Source organism: Dromiciops gliroides, chromosome X, assembly GCF_019393635.1.
Source record: "Dromiciops gliroides isolate mDroGli1 chromosome X, mDroGli1.pri, whole genome shotgun sequence".
Classification (NCBI taxonomy): domain Eukaryota; kingdom Metazoa; phylum Chordata; class Mammalia; order Microbiotheria; family Microbiotheriidae; genus Dromiciops; species Dromiciops gliroides.
The window spans coordinates 72,520,294-72,540,400 of NC_057867.1; the positions used below are offsets into that span (position 1 = coordinate 72,520,294).

The 20,107-nt window shown below is 43.4% G+C and overlaps 1 protein-coding gene across 4 annotated transcripts in view; it reads left to right on the forward strand.

Annotated features, from left to right (window-relative positions):
• DACH2 (dachshund family transcription factor 2) overlaps positions 1-20,107 on the forward strand; it is a 403,641-nt gene that overhangs the window by 377,415 nt on the left and 6,119 nt on the right. For 3 of the 4 annotated variants that reach the window (XM_043974941.1, XM_043974943.1, XM_043974944.1), the window contains 3 exons: positions 6,248-6,367; positions 8,633-8,698; positions 10,417-10,502. In XM_043974941.1, the coding sequence (XP_043830876.1) occupies positions 6,248-6,367; positions 8,633-8,698; positions 10,417-10,502 (272 nt within the window). The remainder of the gene's footprint in view (positions 1-6,247; positions 6,368-8,632; positions 8,699-10,416; positions 10,503-20,107) is intronic. The other variant, XM_043974942.1, reaches the window with a different exon arrangement.

Here is a 20,107-nt window from a genome sequence, read left to right on the forward strand (position 1 = left end):
AGAGATAATCCAGTCCAAGCCCCTCCTTTTACAGATGAGGAAACTGAGACCCCATGGATTGAGTGGCTTGCTTAAGATAGATAACATATTTATTAAGCACTAATCCTATGCAAAATAGAAGCAAGCAAGATTGTCCTTGCCTGCAACAAAGGAGAGCCGGGTGTGTGTATGTATGTGGCAGATACACCTCAGGAACACAGACCAAGGTTCCAGAGGAGGAGAGATGAGGATGATGACCAGAGTCACAGAGGTAAGGACCAGCAAGGCGCAATTTGAATCTAGGTTTTGTAACTAAGTTCACTGCTCTTTATATCACACAGAGGTTAAAAATCAAATCGGGTCATTTTCTCATCTTGAATATGCAGGGATTTGGGGGCGTGAGCTCATGACAGTATTCTTTTAGATACTCCCAAGCTATGTGACCCTAGGGAAGTCCCTTAAGCCCTTAGAACTCCAGGCTCCTCCTCTGTATGACCTGCCTCCCAGGGTCATTTCAAAGAAAGCAGTTGGCAAAGTGTCAAGCTCAGTATGCACGTGTTATTAATGATTTTCATTCTTATAACATCCAATGAGATCACCTGTGTAAAGTGTTAAGCACAATGTCCAGCACATAGTAGGTACTTACTGAATACTGTAAGTGATCCATACAGTCTGAGTCGCAGGTCTGACTTATGTCCTTATTTGATGAGTACAAAGTGTTGTGACAGTGGCTAGAGAGCCAGCATTCAAGTCAGGAAGACCTGGGTTCAAGCCTTGCCTCTGATCCATATTAGCTGTATGACCCTGGCCAAGTTACTTCCCCAAGACATAACATCCTGCTCTGGTGGAAAGAGGCTGGATTGGAAGCCCACAAGATGGGGCAAATCCCAGCTCTGCTTCGGATGACCTTGGGTAATTGCTTAACCTTCCCAGACCTTAGTTTCTTCATCTATAAAATGAGGGTGGATTAGATAACCTTCAAGGTCCTTTTAGCTCGGAATCTGTGAGTCTCCATTGCTAGTCTACTTCCAGGGAAGGTGTTTTCACACTGGGAGCTCCCCACACTGGGAAAATCAAAGGGGTATGAAGGCGGGGGGTGCTATGAGCTTCTAATCCCTCTTTTCTCCCCATCCTTCTGGGCTTAGGAAGCTGTTGTCCCTTTCCTCAGCCTGGTCCGGTCCTTGCTGTCTCCATGCAGTCCTACCTTCTTACAATGGTCAGGCACAGAGGGTGAAGAGTGACAACAGCCAGGGTATCAGGAGAATTCAGGTCCTAGCCTCTCTCCTCTTCACTGACATCCTTATAGACTAGAATTATGCAGATAATGATTCCCCACTCATCGTCTGTGTACATTGAAAGACAACCTTTCCAACTACTTGGGTAACTGATCCTAGCTATTAAACATTCATACTGGAACCTTTTCTCTCAATGAAATTAAATAACCATTTCCCAAGTCAGCCAGTGAGTGTCACATGGAATGAGCTGGGGTTTTTCCTCTTTTAGAATAAATCAGTCCCAATTCCTATCAAGTCTGTAGTCCTTAGTTTTGATTTCAAAAAAAATTTGGCATTTTAGTGATTCAATTAAAATGCTCAGAAAACCTCAACTGGAATCAGAGGCAATAAGAAAAGGTCACCTTCCTTGCAGAATTAAGGAGAGGCAAAGGTTCTTTTCCAATGTTGTGGAATGAATTCCACAAAATTAAATGTAGAATGGGACCCATGGTATCTTAATAAGCTTATCTGTGTTTGGGTCATCTTAAAGTACGACTACATTCAAGGAATAGAAACAAACCATAGGCTCATGTCATGGGCCTAGCCAAGATCCCACAAGTGGTGGAGCTAAAATCATAACTCCCAATCTATTAGTCTTTCCACTGGACAAATTCAATTATGGCAAATTCTGAGCTTTCCAGTGTAGTGAATGATGGAATTTCTATCCCCGAGTTGTATGGAAACATGGATTAAATTGGGAAATTTTATTAAAAATTTCTGACAGCAGCAGTTCCAGAGAGCAATCTCTGGAGCTATGAGTATGTAAATTACATTCCATTAATTAACCAGTATTTCCTAAGTTCCTACTGTGTGCCAAGCACTGTTCTGGGAATGATACAAAGAATCAAACAATCCCTACTCTCTGAGAGTTGACATTCTAATAGAGAAGATGACTACAAGTAGATATATACTTGTGTATATGTGGGATAGATATAAAGAGAATAATTTCAAGTATGAGGTGGGAAGGAGAGATTGGGGCCAGGGTGTGAAGGGCTTTCCAAATTAAATGGAGAACTTTGTACTTTATCCTGGGGGCAACCAGGCACCTACTGGGGTTCATTGCCCGAGAAGCAGGGGAAAGATGACACGGACAGCTCTTCATCTAAGAGAGGAGAATGGGAAAATACTTGAGGCAATTATGAGCTTGTTGCAGTAGTCCAGGAGAAAGTTGGGGAGTGGGTGGGGATTGTGCAAATTGAGAGATGTGGAAGTAGAAAGGCAAGAGTGATTCCCCCCATGTTCCACCCAGAGGGGGAGAAGGATAGGGACTGATCATTATATTGGGCAATTAAGGGGTGATTGGTAAGTTTCCAGAGGCGACAAGGGGTTGAGGAGTAAAGTGAGAGAAGAGAGAGTAGAAGCAGCATTGACAGCCTTTCTGAGTTTGGGTGAGAAGGTTTGGTGAGGATGCATGAGACCTGGGAAGATTTGAAGGCAGTAAGAAATGAACGAGAAAGGGGGGAAATGGGCAATTGGAAGGGGAAGACAGGAAATGGTGGGATTGGGCACATTGGGAAGGATTGGCTTTGGGCAAGGGGGGCACTATTTTATTGGAGAATAGAATAAAGAAGGGGGGGGTGATGTCAAAGGGTTTTGAGATGAGGAGAAATTGGGAAGGGGGACTCTACATTTCCTTAGTAAAGTAAAAGGTGAGGTCCTCCATTGACGGGGAAGAGATATGGGAATCTCGAGAAGTTTTACATTACCTTTTGTGGGGAATGAGATTAAAAAGATTGCCTTGCTGCTATGAGGTCCTAGTTGAAATTCAGTTCATTTACTGTGATAATGAAGCTCTAAATTATTGACATAGTAGTAAGAATAGCTAATATTTATATAGTGCTTACTTGGTGCCAAGCACTGTGCTAAGCGCTTTACAATTATTATTTCATTTGAGCCTCACAACTACCCTGGTTACCAGGTGGTGGTGTTATCTCTATTTTACAAATGAGGAAACTGAAGGCAAGGGACTTGCCCAAGGTCACACAGTGATTGGCTGCGACTGGATTTGAATTTGGGTCTTCCTGATTCCAGGCTGGGTACTTTAAGCATTTGGCCATTCATTTATATGCTGTTTTAAAGGGTACAAAACACTTGCATCATCTCTTTGGGGCCTCACAACACCCCCATGGGGTAGAACTTACAGCGACCATCATCTCTAGTTTACAAATGAGGAAACTGAACCTCAGGGAGAGATAGAGATTTGGCAAATTAACTAGGAAATGTCAAAAGCCCTCTCGACCTAGGCATTCCTGCCAGCCAAGCCAGCATTCTGTTCACTCCATCATGTGTCCTCCCTCCCTGTCAGAAGAGATTTCCAATCACAGAACTCAGTGGAATCATAACTATGAAGAATGTTTAAACCAGAATTTTTACTTGAACCAACATTTGTCTTTTCCAGAAAAATGAACTAAGTTCAAACACACCAGAAAAGATGCATATAAATAACTAGTTAAATTGAGAATGTTACATGGTTGACTAGAACATTATATTTAGCTTTATGACCAATCCCATAAACTAATGTTAATAATAGCAATCTCTTTTCTCCTACTGAACGTGACAGAAATCAGATGGTCTTCTGATTGGTTTCTTGCCAGGGAATTTGTTCTTTGCTGCCTTAGACTTCTGCGTTTTTATCTGGCCTGACTTACAATGCGCCTCTGATAGGGGAATTAGAATGGCAGCAAGGTGAATTGGACAGAAGTCTGGCCTTGGAGTCAGGAAGGCAGACCCCGGCTGTGACAGGTCCCACCTTTGACACATACTGGCCCTATGCCCATGGGCAACTCACTAGGCTCTAGACAAGTTGCTAGTTTACATGGATAGAGTTCCCTCCCCCAAAATGGCAAGGTGCCATGTTTCATAATTAGCTCTCTGAATCAGTGAAAGTCACTCAGACGAGTAAATAGTGGTGAGTCAACTAGAGAAATGTAAAAGTCAAATTGGCAGCAAGATTTTTGTAGAGTTCTATAATGTCAGCACTGGGAAGGACCTTCAGGACTACCGTCGAGTCCCCATTCCCCATCTTTGGAACCTACAAAGCCCCCATAGAGACTGCCATTGCTTGCCCCAGGTCTCACCTTCCACTTGGTCACATCGGCAACCCCTATAAGTACATAATGTGTACTGGGATGGCAAGGAATGAAATGCAGCACTTTTGTAGGGAAACATTATGGTGGAGTGGATAGAGTGTTGGACTTGGAGAGAAGATAACCTGGCTTCCGATCCTGCCTAAATTCACCAGCTTAACTCTGGGCTGTGGCATCAAACTCAAATAGCATTGAGGGCCATTGAATTGTACATTAGGATCCCTGCAGGCTGTATATTGACTCAGTTCTAAAATGGAATATTATCTGTTTCTTATTGCAATTTTACTTATTTTGTTAAATAATTCCGACTACAATTTAATGTGCTTGGGGCCACATGCTTGGCACTTCTGGCCTTAGAGCACTGAAAAGTCAAGCCACTTGTCTAGGATCACACAGCCAGCATGTTCAGAATGGTTCTTAAGCTGGGGTCTTCTCGACGTTCTACCACACTACGTGACCCACGTTATCATGCACATCACAGCTAAGATTTTTGCAGACAAATGAATACTAGAGATAGAAGAAATGTCAAGGCCACCCTACCTAAAATCTTGACATAAAGGAAGACATATTTTAAGTTCTAGCCCAGTCATTTCCTATTGACCATTGGGCTTTGTCTCAAAATCTCCAGGGAGATTTTGTCACAATTTCATGATTCCTAGGGTTGAAAAATGTTTTGTATTGGGGGCAGCTAGGTGGTGCAGTGAATAAAGCACCAAGCGCTGGATTCAGGAGGACCTGAGTTCAAATCTGGCCTCAGACACTTGACATTTACTAGCTGTGTGACCTTGGGCAAGTCATTTAACCCTCATTGCCCCACGGAAAAAAAAAAGAAGAAAAAAAAGAAAAATGTTTTGTATCGTCAATTAAATTGTGAAGACTAAGGGGCAAAACACTGAAAGATGAGGTCTACTTTCTCCTCTGCTTAGAAAAATGAGAAACTTACTTTTTGTTCTTGTAGTGCTGGTGGTGGTACTGATGGTAGTGTTCATTCATTTTTCAGTCATGTCTGACTATTTACGATCCCATTATGGGTTTTCTTGGCAAAGATCCTGGAATGGTTTGCCATTTCCCTCTCCAGCTCATTTTACAGATGAGGAAACTGAGGCAAACAGGGTAAAGTGACTTGCCCAAGGTCATACAGCTACTACGTTTCTAAGACCACATTTGCACTCAGGTGTTCCTGACTCCAGGCCTAGTGGTCTCTCCATTATGCCACCCAGTTTCCCCTTTGTTCTTGTGGCTTGCTTTAGAGCCCTCTACACTAGAGGTGTCAAACTCACAACTGAGTGGCTGCAAAACTCTCAAGTGCTTGGGGAACCAGATTAAGATGTAATTAGAGAATGTTTAACAGAATGACCAAAATCACAATACAACATAGATAATGTTCACTCATGGTCTTCGAAGTCAGTATGAAGGGGATCAGCTTCTGTTTGAGTTTGATTGCAGTGCTCAATACCATCTCACTGACAATTCTGCTCTTAGAAATATTTATAGTGCCCTAGTGACATGCTTGCATATAAAACCAGGCTGCCTCTCAAAGACAGGCTAGTTCTAGATTTCCGAATAGAGGATGCCACTTGTCCCCTCATCATATTACAGTAGCTACTTTATTTTTCCTATTTATGACAGAGAAATAGTAACCACCACTACACTATCCCTTTGCCTCTTTACAAGATCTTTTTGCCAGTTATCGACAAGTGTTTCACCGTTGGCAAAGCTGCCTATTAAATCCTAAAGCCTTCCAACAATGGTACTCGTCTTAGCAGAAAGCTGTGAGGTGAAAGCCTAGATTTCAGCTTCTCAGGATAGCATAAGGAAGCCATTCTGTTCCTACCCCTAGAGACAGGCTGGCACTGTGGCTCCCCAGAGGCAACATCTTCACCAACCCTTTCCATTTGTGTTTTCCAGCTACAATTCAGAAGCGCCTGAAGAAGGAGAAGAAGGCCAAGAGAAAACTGCAGGAGGCCCTGGAGTTTGAATCCAAGCGCCGGGAGCAAGTGGAGCAGGCTCTGAAGCAAGCCTCCACAGGTGACAGTGGGTTCAGGCTGCTCCCAGGTAGTAAGTAGTGTCTGAGCAGGGAAGCAAGCTGACTCACTCTCCTGTAGCCCAATCAGAGCCTAGCTTTCAAAACGTGAAAAGAGTCCAAGAGTAATGATCATTGACTGGAGGCTGAGAATGAAGCCAAGCAAAAAATGAGCTACATTCTAGAGAGATACAGAGAGCACTGAAATAAAAGGAAATGTCTGTGATGGGGAGGAATAGCACTGAACTTTGCTACTGACCATGGCATTATAAGACCTGAGTTCAGATCCTGCTTCTGCTACTTAATATCTCTGTGACCTTGGGCAAGTCCCTTTATATATTTGGGCCTCAGTTTTCTCATCTGTGAAACGAGGAAGTTGGACTAGTCAACCTATAAGGTCCCTTCCAGTCAATATACAAGCATTTGTCCCTCCAGTCCCTTCATTTAGGCCCCTGGCTGCTTACGGATCATTAGAGGGGTGGTATGTGACATAATCCATTACAATAGGGCTCCTGTGGCCCAATCTTAACCTTGCATCCTTTTTCAGTCATCAAGCCAGAAGAGTCGCCCAGCACCTCTTCATTTCAAGGGCTTTTCATAGTCTTCATGTACATAGCCACACAGGCACTACAGTGATGTGCATGAGCGTGTATGGGTACACGTATAGTAGAGGTGGTGTGGCATGGGCCAGGGGTGGGGGGGAGTTCTGGAATCACGAAGAGTTGGGTTCAAGTGCTGCTTCTGACACCTACTAGCCGGGTGACCCTGGGCATGTCACCACCCTTTCAGCCCTCCTCTACCAGTGGAAGGAGTCTTTCCTCTGAGAGTTCTAAATATGCCAGTGAAGCCGCCATTCTGGACCCACTGTAGACACAGTGTGATTCTGTGATATGTAGTTGTGTGGATGTTGCCATGTATACACATAGTCACAATCTGCATGTGTGGGGAACACACAAAGGATGGGTTCAGTGTTCTTGTCTTGTGGGTAACAGGTACTAGAGACAGAAAGGCAGCCTAAAGAAATTTATAGGATGTCATGTCACAGCCATCATTTGCAACACAGTGCTAGATCATGAAGGACAAACTTCAAATAAGGTACCCATTCCACGGGCTACAGGAATACATAGAGGAAGAGCAGCCAGAGCATGGGCCATGCAGTGTGATCCAAGAAACGTAAAAACAAACAAGCCATAAAAAGGCATTTAGAAACCCCACTATGTACAGTGCAGCATCCTAGCAGGAGCCACCAGGGCTGGGCCTTCATCTGCCTTAGAAAAAGGAAGGCAAGCTTCTAACCAGGTAAGGGCTGAGTGTTGTGTGCGTCCTTGTCACCTGGGCCCTGAGCTTCCAATTCGGAGGAGTTTTGGCACCTTTCAGTGGGTTCTACTGGTTCCAAAGGGGAAGCATTGTGAGTACCATGGATTTAAAGCACACCCTGTACCTATCCCTCCTGGCTGGCAATGGGAGGTAGGATGGTCTCTCTTAGATATTCCCATGAGAATTCCCATGGGGGCTGGAGTCCCAGAATCCCCACACAATCCGTGTGTGCCAACCTGGCCCTCTGAAGCTATGTGCTCTTTGGTCCAGAGAAGCTTGCCTTTCTGAGCCCAACCAGAGCATCCCAGCATTCTTTTTTGCTGGCTTTCCCTACATGAAACACTTCACAATATAAAGCAAACAGCTTCCTCTGCTATAAGAGGCAAGCAGCTTCCTGTATTGGAAAGGACTGCAAAAGCTGACCCCTCAGTATCTTATCTTACAGGGGAAAAAACCCAACTCCAAGCCTGAGACACATTTTGGAAGCCTTCCTACCCATTGCCCTGTTAGTGCCTTCTGGGACATTCGCAGAGTCTGGGGTAGCCAAGGCCTGCCTAGTTCCAACCTGGGCTTCTGACACCGCCCTGTTGTAGCACAGGAGCAGTTTCAAGGCCCAGCAGAGAACTCTGGGTCCACAGTAGACTCTAGATGTGCTTCCCGCATCTTCTCATTTTTCTATCAAGAGAAGCTAGTATCAAAGGGGATTTTTATTGACAGACCAATGCCATCTGACTAAATCTCTAGGGACTGAAGCAAGTGTCAAAGAATTCCCCAGAGAACTGTTAGGAACCACCTAGAATTTGAGCTGCCAGCCCTCTTTCCCCCACTCAAAGGCCAGGGTTTTGTCTGGGACCAAAGTAGCAAAGCAGCGGCTGCTCGGCCCTGAACTTTTCCTTAAGCACACCAGGAAAGCCAAAGAGGGCTGTGTTAATCTTGGGTGTCACATCTTTCAGATGCCGCCATGCCAGATCGGGAAGCAGAAAATGGGACTCAGCCTGACAACGCAGCAACAATGCAAGGTAGAGTATGCTCATCTTCACACCCCAAAGAATGACTGATGGGCCCTGGGCGGGAGGGGGTGGCCAGGACAAGAGCCCTGGGGCAATGGAGTCTTCCTTTAGATGGAGAACTATGGGGACAAAAACCCTTTGCTTGCCTTTTGACAGAAAAAGATACTCGGAGAACTCATGAAATTCAGTTCTTATCGTTCTCAACAGCAAAGTCACTCTAAGAAAAACAGACGATGGCATAGCTATACAGGAGTGAAATGGTTTCAAGGACATAAATGGGAGCAAATCTCCACTGTCTGTCTAGCTGTAAATAGTACCCAGCATTGATTTCCCAGGCCAAATTTGCCAGGCCAAGTGCTAGGCTCTAGGGTTCTCAAGGCAGAATAAGCCCTACTCTCATTCAGCTAGGTGGAAAATAACCAGTTCATTGAATATATAAGAACACCATCAGCACCAAGTAATTTTGAAGGTGGGTCCAGAGGAGACCACTAACAATAGGAGGCCCTCCCTTCTGCAGCCACATCCAACAAGTTAAAGTAAAGGAGAGAGATTTTTATACTTACATCAAAGGGCATCCTTGTTGATGCCATTTTTTCTTATATTCTGGTCTCCTCCATGCCTTGATGTTCATTCTCCTTTTATGCAAAGGCTGTAGTTGCCTTTAAGAGCCTAAATATATTACGGATTGTCACCAAGTCCTAGCCTAACAAGTATTTTAAACGGCAAGCTTTAAATCAACATAGAAATTATAAAACTAATTTCCTATAGTAATAGAAGTCACCAAAGTAGGGAAAAAGTATCATAACCCGACATCCAGGATTTCTAGGAAATACCAAAGACCTTTTGTTGCTTTAAGAGTACTTTTTGATAAACCCAAGAAAGCAAAGTGGCATGTATCTGAGGAGCCTTCCCAGAATAACATGGCACCAAAAAGATCCAAGTCAGAAAGCTAGGCTGAGCCCTGGGAATTTACCCACATCCTCCTTTCTGTGACATGGAGATGATTCAGGCCTCTTAAAGGTCCTGTCAGTGAAGCCCAAACTGGCAGCTGGAAACGTTTGAGTGCAGGCTTGGCAACAGACTGGATGGCTGGCATCCAAGGAGATCTAGCTAAGCTGAGCTCTAGAAGACAGACCATAGCAATTTATGACCCCTCTCTCCTGAGGTGTGCAAGAGTTACCTGCTCCGATGACCCTTCGTAGTGTTGAAGAGTTCCAGTTCATTGATCTCATTCCCAGTGTCCACATCATCTCCATTTTCACAGTGATTGTGGAAAGAAAGTGTCAACCTAAAGAAAAAGGAAGACACATTTCTCAAATGAAAAAAGATAGTCTCACTTTGAGAACTACACAATAAATTCCCCAGCGTGGAGTGTCCCCCCAGAGCAGCTTTGCCAAGTCTGATAGGGCTAAAAGATTGTGGAGGGCTGGGGGCCATCTGACTGCTGCCACATCTATGACACCATCAGTGACCCCAGACAGACCTATCTTGCTTCTTGGGAAGAAGTTTTGATAAAGGTATACGTTGTTGGTCAGTTGTATCCAACACTCTGTGACCCCATTTGGGGATTTCTTGGCAAAGGTACTGGAGTAGATGGCCATTTCCTTCTCCAGCTCATTTCAACAGATGAGGAAACTGAGGCAAACATGGTGAAGTGACTTGGCCCAAGGTCACACAGCTAGTAAGTGTTTGAGGCTAGATTTGAACTCAGGTCTTTCCAACTCCAGGCCCAGCGTTCCATCCACTGCACCATCTAGTTGTCCCTGATGTGTATATACCATACAAGATTAGAGCTACGGAGTCTTTGATGCAGGTAGGATTCTGCGCGAGCAGTACAGCTCCAGCTACTTGGGTGTTGTCACTGGACTCTTCCGGCTTCCTTTCTTTAGCTATAAGACTATGTCTGTGCACTGAGCTAGTTTACAGTGAGACTTAAAGTTCATCTGATTTATTTACAGAAATTCTCTTTTTAAAAGGAAAGTTCTAAAATTAAACAGCAAAATTACCTACTGTGGTCAATGAAGGATTGGTCGTTTATTTTTATTTTGATCTGGATATGTAATCTCACTGGTGTGCCAGGATACAGACCAACACTTGTTCTGCAACTTTACCGTATTTGTTAATCTTCAGTCAGTGACTTGCCTAAGGCCCCACTGACAATTTAGTCTCATCAAGCATGTACACTTTTACTAAATTCTACTATTTTCTGTCTGCTTAACCAGAAAAATCAAGATCTACCTCACCAAGGTATCCTGAGGCAGCTTTCCCTCCCTCTTCATACTTCCTTTTCCAAATCAGGAATCAAATTATTGCCTCTGTGTGATCAGTCGTACATTAATGTTATCCAAATGACAGTGGAATCGAGTGAAATGAATGGCTCCTTACTGAAAGTGGCCCTTGTAGATTACATTTAATTCTATGCTTGATAAGTGTGATGGAAAAACTGGACAAAGCACTTCTTTTCCTCTCTCTTGGTGAAGCATCAGCCCCCCTACCCCCAACAATACAGCTCCCATCATCAGTTTATGAAATCCCAGAGTAAATGAGGACTGTTAACAGGACACTAGACTCACAATTCCATTTCGAAGAGGTCTTGTTCTAGGAACAAAAAGGGCTCATTCTCTCATCCAGAGAAACAAATGAGGGAATGTATTATCAGAGCTCATCTTCAATACAATACCACCAACCACTCAGCCTGGATAATTGCCTACAAAGCCCTGATAATGCCGCCTCCACTGGAGGTGCTTGGCATTGGAACAGGACTTTGCTGTGTATCTAAGAGGCTTAGAAAAAGGATAATACCAGGCTGGGCCATTGTTTTTGTCTTTTTAATACTCATTTTTCTCTCTTGTTTTGGGGCTCTTTGCTTTGTAGTTATAGCCATACTATTTTCTCTCTGCCCTTGTCCTTCATTTTGAATCACTCGATCCTGCCATGGTTCTCATCAGTTGAATATAGTAGCTTTGTTTGTTAGGATATTAATCTGTGTATAGCTAATACAATGCTAGTTTCCAAATGCGGCCGGCTCACAGCAACAAGCTCCCCCAGCATTAAGAAAGACCTTTCTTTCTCTACTTATTGTCAGTCGCTCTGCTGAGCAAAAATCCATCGTTCACACAGTGTCTTTCCTTTGAAATTCAATGAGTTCCTCTGCCAACATCTCTTTAAGAGAGTATAAAGGAGGCCTGAGTAAAAGTAAAGGTGGCATTAGCCACCTTTACCTGTAATAAAATCATACCATATGTTCCCATTTCCAAAAGGATTTTCCTCAGTGGTGGTTGCCCATCCACTTGGAATCTTCCATGCATCCAGTGATTTCCTAGAAAAGGATGTGGCTCACTCTACTCAGGCTACACACCCACTTTGGACTGTAAGCCATGACTCTGCCCCCATGTTCGGCGGGGGGGGGGGGGGGGGGGAGTGCACTTGTCTACTGTAGCTGCCGCAAGGGAGCAGTGATGCATGCACAGTAATATTCACCCATCCAGATTTTTCCTTAACTCAACAGGGCACCAACCATCATATCAACCAATCTGCACTTCCCATAAAATAAACATAGCAGGTGTTATTAAGTGCCCCTTCAGATCAATGATTTTTGCAAATGATATTCAAGTACTATTTGTGTAGTGCCTTTTTGCTGATAAAAGCAAATTAAATTAGTACAACTAGGAGTGTGCTGAGAAAAACTAAAACTGAACAGCACCACCATTAGCTAACAAAGTCATATTTTCTCTTTACTGCTTTCTGCCATTTAGTTATTATCCTATTGGAAATCTAATTATAATCCTTTTACTCCCTAGTCAAACTTCACAGTTTTTGCAAGCTTAGCACTGACAAGTGATTTCATTACATTTGATTGCCCGCGCCCAGATTGACTTAACTTCACTCAGAGACCTAAAAGCCCTCTCAGTTTCTCAGATTCCCTGTTTGCACATTATAGCAACAGCTCCTTTAATTAATTAGCATGAACAGCAGTAACATGAACTGCTGAACAGAAAATAACATCATTTTATGATCGCAAGGAGACTTCTCCTTTTGCATGTTTATACCTTAGTTAACTTTGGTATTACTACACTGCATTGTTGGGGGCTCTTGGTACAGTCGACGAGGCATGTTTCTCCAAGTTGGAAGAGACAGGTATGAAGGTATGATCGCAGGAACAGGGGAAAGCAGAGCTCTAGTGATCTGACTTCTAAATTCCAGTCAACAGCCTGCCCGGGAATCCACCAGAAGGTTTAGGGGAGATCCAGGGGCACTGATCCAGGGCTAGCTTGGAGATGAGGAATGTCAGTTGGGGGGACGCCTTCTTTGTTTCTCTGCTTCTCTGCCTGGCAGAGGTGCAGAATGATTCCACGTTGGTGCCTGTGCTGCCCTGTGTTATTGTAGCTTTACATCTGGCAGCACCCTAAAGACGTGTTTCTCTTTGTTTTCTGGTGGTAGCGCACCACCGGCAGTTATTATATCCCGGCTCTGTGCCCGGTGGCAATGATGAACCTACAGTGATTTAAGTGATGAACCTACAGAACCCTTTCTTTGCCAGGAGTGAGCAGCAGCTGCTTTAGATCTCACAGACCAAGCAGCCATTGGAAATGAGGAAAAACAGGATAGACTGAGCTTGGGCTGCTCTCTAGGAGAGAGCAGGGGAAGAACAATTAGAATCGGTGGTACTTCTAGACTGCTTGCAAATGTCATTTGCATCTATCTTTCCTATATTGTTGAAATCTGATTGATTCCTATGGACCCTGCCTAGGTTTCTTGGATTGTTTTATAGTGCCTTTTCCCCAAGTTCTTGTCAATGTAACTTACCTTTACTAAGTGCCTAGTATGTGCAAGGCATTATGTGTTGTACTAACAAATGCTCGTTCCATTGAGCTGGGATAGAGCAAAAGGAAACAGTTCTTATCCTCAAGGAGTTTCCATTCTACTAGGATCCTATAGGATAGGATATTTAGCGCTCTCTCTATATATATATTTAGCTCTGGATATCTATGAGGAGAAAGTGAGACAGGACTCAAGGTGTTGTACCAAGAATAGTTACAGTGCTACAGTTCTTCAGATAAGTGATAGAACCTCAGTGTAGGGAAGGGGACAGGAAGGAGGAAAGTACAGAAAATGCATATGTAGGACAAAAGGCTATACAGCTTTGAAGGGCAGGAAAGAGAATAGCTCAGATTGCTCCCACTGTATCTCTGTTCACTAAAGCCTTGGGATAGTCTCATCTTACCCTCCCCCAAATGTTATGTGCAAATTTCTAAGGAAAAGTTCTTGCTTGCCACCAGTAGTTTCTTCCCCTCTCCTTAACGATGCCCATGGGAAACCAGAAGGGCTGGATGGGCCACTGACTGTCCTGCTTACAGCTGTTAGGACTCCATTGCACCTAAAGCCAGGGGCAAGAACAGAAGGATGGCAGATAATCCCTAGCTCAGCCTCCCAGCCAAAGCTTCATTAGATAAACTGGGTATTTTTTGCCTTCCCCTCCAAAATTAGTTTCTCTTTTTCATACTATAACAGCTTGGCCTCAATTGAGAATTAGTCCTTTGGCTGGTTCATCATCTCTAGGCTGAAAAAAACTCATTAGAAAGCATTAACCCTGGTGATTTTAGGAGTTGACACATGCTCCTCTGAGGCCTGCTTGGCATGACTGGAAGGCTTCCCCACTAATAGTGACAATGACGCAAGAACTCAGACAGACTCCTCCCAGGACTCTCTACTTCTAGCTACATCTCACTTTTAGCCTTCGAGACTTGCTAGCCCAGGATAGCTCTTCTCATTAGGTTGGTGGAGCCCATGGCACAAATCCATTATTAAACAGATCTCTTCACTACAGCCCAAGTAGAGTTGTTTAACCTGAATTCCATTTCATCTCATCATTTTTGATGTTTGCCTCTTACTTTCCAATTGATATACTTAAAACAGCTACAAAAGAAAAGCTTTTCTCTGACTAAAGGGCTAGTTTCCCAGCCACACCTTTGTGCTAAGATAAAGAAACCAAATCAATCATAAGGCACTTAATGAAAGGAACCTTTCATTGATACCTTCTGCTGCTTCATCCTGGTTTACGGGTAACCTTGGGCTTTCAAAGGCTCTGCCAGCAGAGCTAAAAACCTGGCAAGTTCTGCCAACCTGTCTTTGAGTACAGGCCCAGTGATGGAAGTTATCCATCCTCCAAGGCTTGGTCTGCTTAAACTTGGATGGACTTAGCACTAGAGGGTTAGTCCTTAAGTGATGATTTGTGGGGAGGCCAACAGTGTTACAGTCTGCTCTGACTGATCAAATCTCAGGTTTCGTTACCAGCACCCTCCTTGAGGGCAGGGACCATTGAGCCTTTCTCTTTGCTTCCCTAGTGCCTAGCTAGTAGTAAGTGCTCAGAAATGCTTCCTCCTTATGAGTTTTCTTCTAGTACACATGGTTTGTTCTTTGTCAGTTCAGGTCACTTCAGATTCCCAGATCTACATCTACAGTACCATTGACAACATTGTTAAAAAGAAGCCTTGAATGCACCCAACATTTTCACATTTCTGATGGCATGTATAAAATACTGTGTTCTGGCTATTGGAGTGACAGAAGTTTAGCTAAAAGTTTGTATCCATTCACAATTTAGTGGGCAAGGTAGTGAGTGAGTAGCAGGTCCTGGCAGCTCCTGAGGAGTCAATTGACTTAAACAGCCACCCAAAAAAACCCTAGCCTTGACATAGAAAAACCAATAGCAATCACACAGGCTCTTTAAATATGGTCATTCCAATCTGTCTTGAAATTGGGTCACCCTATATAACATTTAGCACGGTACCTAGTACATAGCATGCACTGCTTGTTCTCTTACATGGGATGCTGTTTGATTTGGGAGTACACATGTCCTCCTAAAAGTCCAGGGTGGTATATGTTCTTTTGAAAACATAAAAGCAAATTAATTTTGATCTGAGGATCTCTCTCCATCTTGCACATAAAACTTATACATTTACATCTCAAATACCTGTTGTATCCCTCAAATAGAATATAAGATCCTTGAGGGTAGAATGCATTTCATTTGGATTTTGCCTCTTCAGTGCACCACAGTATGCTTGATAAACGTTTGTTGAATTGGACTGAATGTCTACACTGATCTCCTTTATAGTGAAAAAGTCCTTGTTTATCCAGCGTGCTATTTGGTCCCCGATGGGTACCTTTTAAGAGCCTCCAGAGAGTCACCAAAGGACAGCTTAGGGATCATCATGATAATATCCTGAAAACCGTTATTACCAAAGACTCACTTGTTTAATGGGGAAACTGTAGGAAATGAAGCACCCCTTTGTGGGAGCTTTGGGGGGCAGCATTTCCATACATTTGGCTCTTCTGTTACCTTGCAAGTCCTAGGATGATTAGATGCCTACATCTTTCCCCTGGCTATACAGTCCCCCAATAATGCCCATTTGATTGCCCCTATTTTCTTTAAAAAGAAGGAAACAAAAAAAAAAACAATCAATGCTGGCATTGATCTTAGCATTTATAAGCAGCCCTTTCACAACAAACAAGGGATTCCATGCAAATCTAACAAATGAATGAATGCTGGGCTCCCCTGGTTAGGGATTTATCCCTTCTGTGAGAAACAGTGATTTTTTTTTTCATCAAAGTACTGTACAAATGAATGTTTAACCCTTTTAACCATTAAGCTTCACTTTTATGGTTTTTACTCATCCACTGATTTCCTTGGATTTAGGAGGGGAAAATACCAGGGTTTTAGTGGTCCCCCCATCTTCCCCCACACACAAACAATTGAGTCACCTGGGGTCCCTTTGGAAAAGTCCTGCATTTTCCAGGACATCACAGGTCTCCCCATGAGGATGAAAGCAAGGGCTGAAGCAAAACAGTACATTAGTTTCCACTCCTGACCTCGTCGTGCCTGTCCCCACACCAGTTAGCTCCTTAGAGCAGTGATCTTGGGCAAGGCTGCTCTAAACTTGAGTGCAGTCATTTCAGGCTTCCTTAGCTCAGTTTCCCTTTTTAGCCAAAACTACATACAACCCCATTCTGAGCTGTAAAGCATCTTTTCCCACTCTTTAAAGTAGAATCTGAAATGAAATTATTTTTAAAAATGTCAAAACTGTTGGGGGGGGTGCTTTTCTATTTCTTTCTCCATTAGAATAGTTGCAAACTGGAGAAAGAGACAGACACATCCTGGGGGAAGGTTAGAAGTTTTGGCTTTTAGACAGGCCATTGAGCTGGTGTTTGGTGACAAGAATTTTTTAAAGCTGAGTTTTCTTACAATTTCACTTTGATAAAATATAAGGAGAGATAGTGAGTTGGAGTGGAATGAGGGTTGGACTTCGAAGCCAGAAGAGCTGCGTCTGAGTTACTTAACTGCTCTGAGCCTCAGGATCCTTATCGATAAAAGAAAGGTGATAATATGTGCGTGTGCATATATGTGGTACACAGGGCATTTAAGGTTTTTCAAAGGCTTTACAAAATATTTGAAGTGATTCTCACAACCTCAAGAAGTAGATGAGAAATCAAGTAGCTCAGCCACAGTCCAGGTGCATGAGGGCACTTTCCACCCTGTCCTGCTGCCTCTAATAAAGAATTCCTAGAGACACCTTGATCCCCTGCCCCTTAGGGTCACTGTGAGGACCAAATGAGATAATGTCCACAAAACTGCTTTGATAAATGTGGGAGCTATCCATATCTTACAAGATATGTCCTACAGAAAACTCCAAATAAATGCTTCAGCACCTTGGATAGTAGGTGAAGTGAACATCCAGGGCAAAAGCTAAGATTCAGAAAGAAAATTTGCAGCATCGATGACAATGACTGTAACAGTACAAACTGTTTGAGCACCTTTAACTCTTGATGCACGTTACCAAAGCCTAAGATTTCTTGTAGCTAGGCAGTGAAGTAAATAGAGCTATAGAGTCGGGAAGACATGAGTCCACAGATACTTCCTAGCTGTGTGACCCTGGGCAAGTCACTTTGCCTCGGTTCCCTCAACTGTGAAATGGGGATCATAACAGCACCCACCTCCCAAGGTGGTTGTGAGGATCAAATGGGATCATATTTGGAAAGTGCTTCCTTAGTACAGTGCCTGGCACATAGGAGGTGCTATAGAAATGCTTATTCCCTTCCCCTTTGGAAAATGGATAAACATACTTAACACTTCAAAAGAAAGGAGCTCCTGAAGCTGATTCAAGAATGTCTCATAGCTCACAGTGAACCAGCACCAGGGTCATCAGTAAGCCTCCCAACTGGAAGGGCCAGATCTAGCAGAATAAACTGCTATGGCTGTGGGGAAATTAATAGCAAGGCTTTATGTTAAATTAAATCTTCATATAAGCTCCAAGTCCTGTGTCCCTGTTGTTGGCAAACAAAGAATATGAGCTAGCTTGCAAGTGCTACCCTGTGTGAGAAGGAAGTGCTGTCCAGAGAGGTGGGGACAGCGATTCCCAAAGGCCCCAGTGCCCTGAAAAGCTTAAACTGTTGACTCATACTTTATACTACGGGGGGAAAGACCCCTTTGTGAGCAGCTTGCCTATTTATTAAGCCAGTCAGGCATTTCACTGGAGGCTATAAAATAGGAGAACGTGCACTAGGGGCTCGTAAGCATATTTTAGTGTTAGGGCATAATATCATTTATACTATTTTTCTATTGTCAGTATCACCCCTAGAGAATGAGATTATGCTGGAAACTCCTTTAGATCTACAGTTTTGCTCACCTTTGTCTCATTTCCTTTTTAATAGAATGGAACATACATAAATGAATATTTGATTTGATTAAGGAATAACCCTAATAAAAGAACTCACTTGTTATACACAGATTTATTCAAATATTGAGCATATAATACAGTGAGATGCTTTAAAAATGAGGGTCTGGCTCATAGCTAAATGCACTGAATAAAAATTAAGTAGTCGTTGCTGTCTGAAAATGTGGTTGGCTCTTAATATCCTTCTCTGTGTAGCTGGGGCCCTGATGCTAAAAGTTTGGCTACTCCTTGGCAGGGGCAGGATGCCTTAGGAGGGCCCTACCCATCTAGTGCAATCAGGGTTTGGAGCCAGAACAAAGATTTCTCAAACCACGGAAGTCTCCCTTATTATATACTACAGAAAGGAAATCTTGCTTGTCCAGATCATGTCAGGAGGTGGTAATGTACACCATTTGTCATTCTTCGCTTTAGACCCCAATTCTACTGGCTTTGGAGAGGACGTACTTTGCACATAGTTTTCTAGAGATGAGCAAGCAATGTATTATAGGGGAAAGAGTACTGACTCTAGTCTGGACTCCTGTTCCTGAAGCCTCAGTTTCATCATCTAGAAAACAACAGGGTTGAATTCAGTCATCTTTAAGGCCCCTGTTTACTCTAAATCTTATGATCATCTCAGGGCCTCAATTTCCTCATAAGTAGAATGAGAATAAAATTCTGAACCATGTTCCTCACAGGGGTGTGCTAAGCAAAGCATTTGTAAACACTAACACACTAGAGCCATGAAATACAATTTAGCATGCATGTTATCACTAGGGGTCTAAGTATCTGAGTTGAACCGTACTTGGGTCTTTCTTTGACCTGTTCCTACCAAAACAAATCATCTCATTTTTTTTTATGCTAGGAATCCAGATCTTTAGCAAAAGAACAAGACCACTGTAAGTCGGTAGATGCATTGGCAATGGTGGCAGTGGGGGTACAGGGGAGGATGGGGATGGGAGGAAAGTAGTAGATATAGGCTTAGTAGCCTCATTCATTGTTCACTAAGCTGTCCTTAGCTACCAGACTAAAGTCACTTCAGTGTAACAAACTAAGCTAGGCATTAGGGACAAAAGTAAAGTCTTTGTCCTTGAGTTATAGTGAGGAAGGATATAGCACATACACAGTCAAGGAAAGACACGTGTGTAATTTCAAAAAGGGCAGGAGAGGGAAAAGAATGTGATTTTCACAAAGGCCCAGAGGTGGGAGATGAGAAGATCATGTACCATCACAGTTATCAGGCCTTAAACACTGAAAGAGAACGAACTATCGAGGGCTTTGGGGGTAAAATACAAACTCTTCAGCCTCATAGGGAAGAGGATTATGGAGCCATTGGACAGTTTTGAGTGTGACAAAGGGATGATGAAGACAAATCTATGCTTTAAGGAATCAGTATGGTGGCTTTGTGGAGGATGGTTTAGAGAGGAGAGATGGAAGGCAAAGAGACCATTGTAATAGGCCATGCAAGAGGTGAGAGAAGCTTGAACCAGGGTGGAAACCATGAGTGAAGTAAGGCAATGTCTATGACATGTTAGTGAGATTGGGTGGGCCAGCCTTAATGAAAGGATTGGGTCAGGTCCAGGGCACAAGAAGTCAGGGGGCAGAACTCGGACAAAATCAAATTACTTCATGGTCCCTGAGCCACCATTTATTTTGTGCTGGCCACAGGCCAAGATAGCAAGTCTTACACAGTACCAAGTTTCTAGCTAGCTCT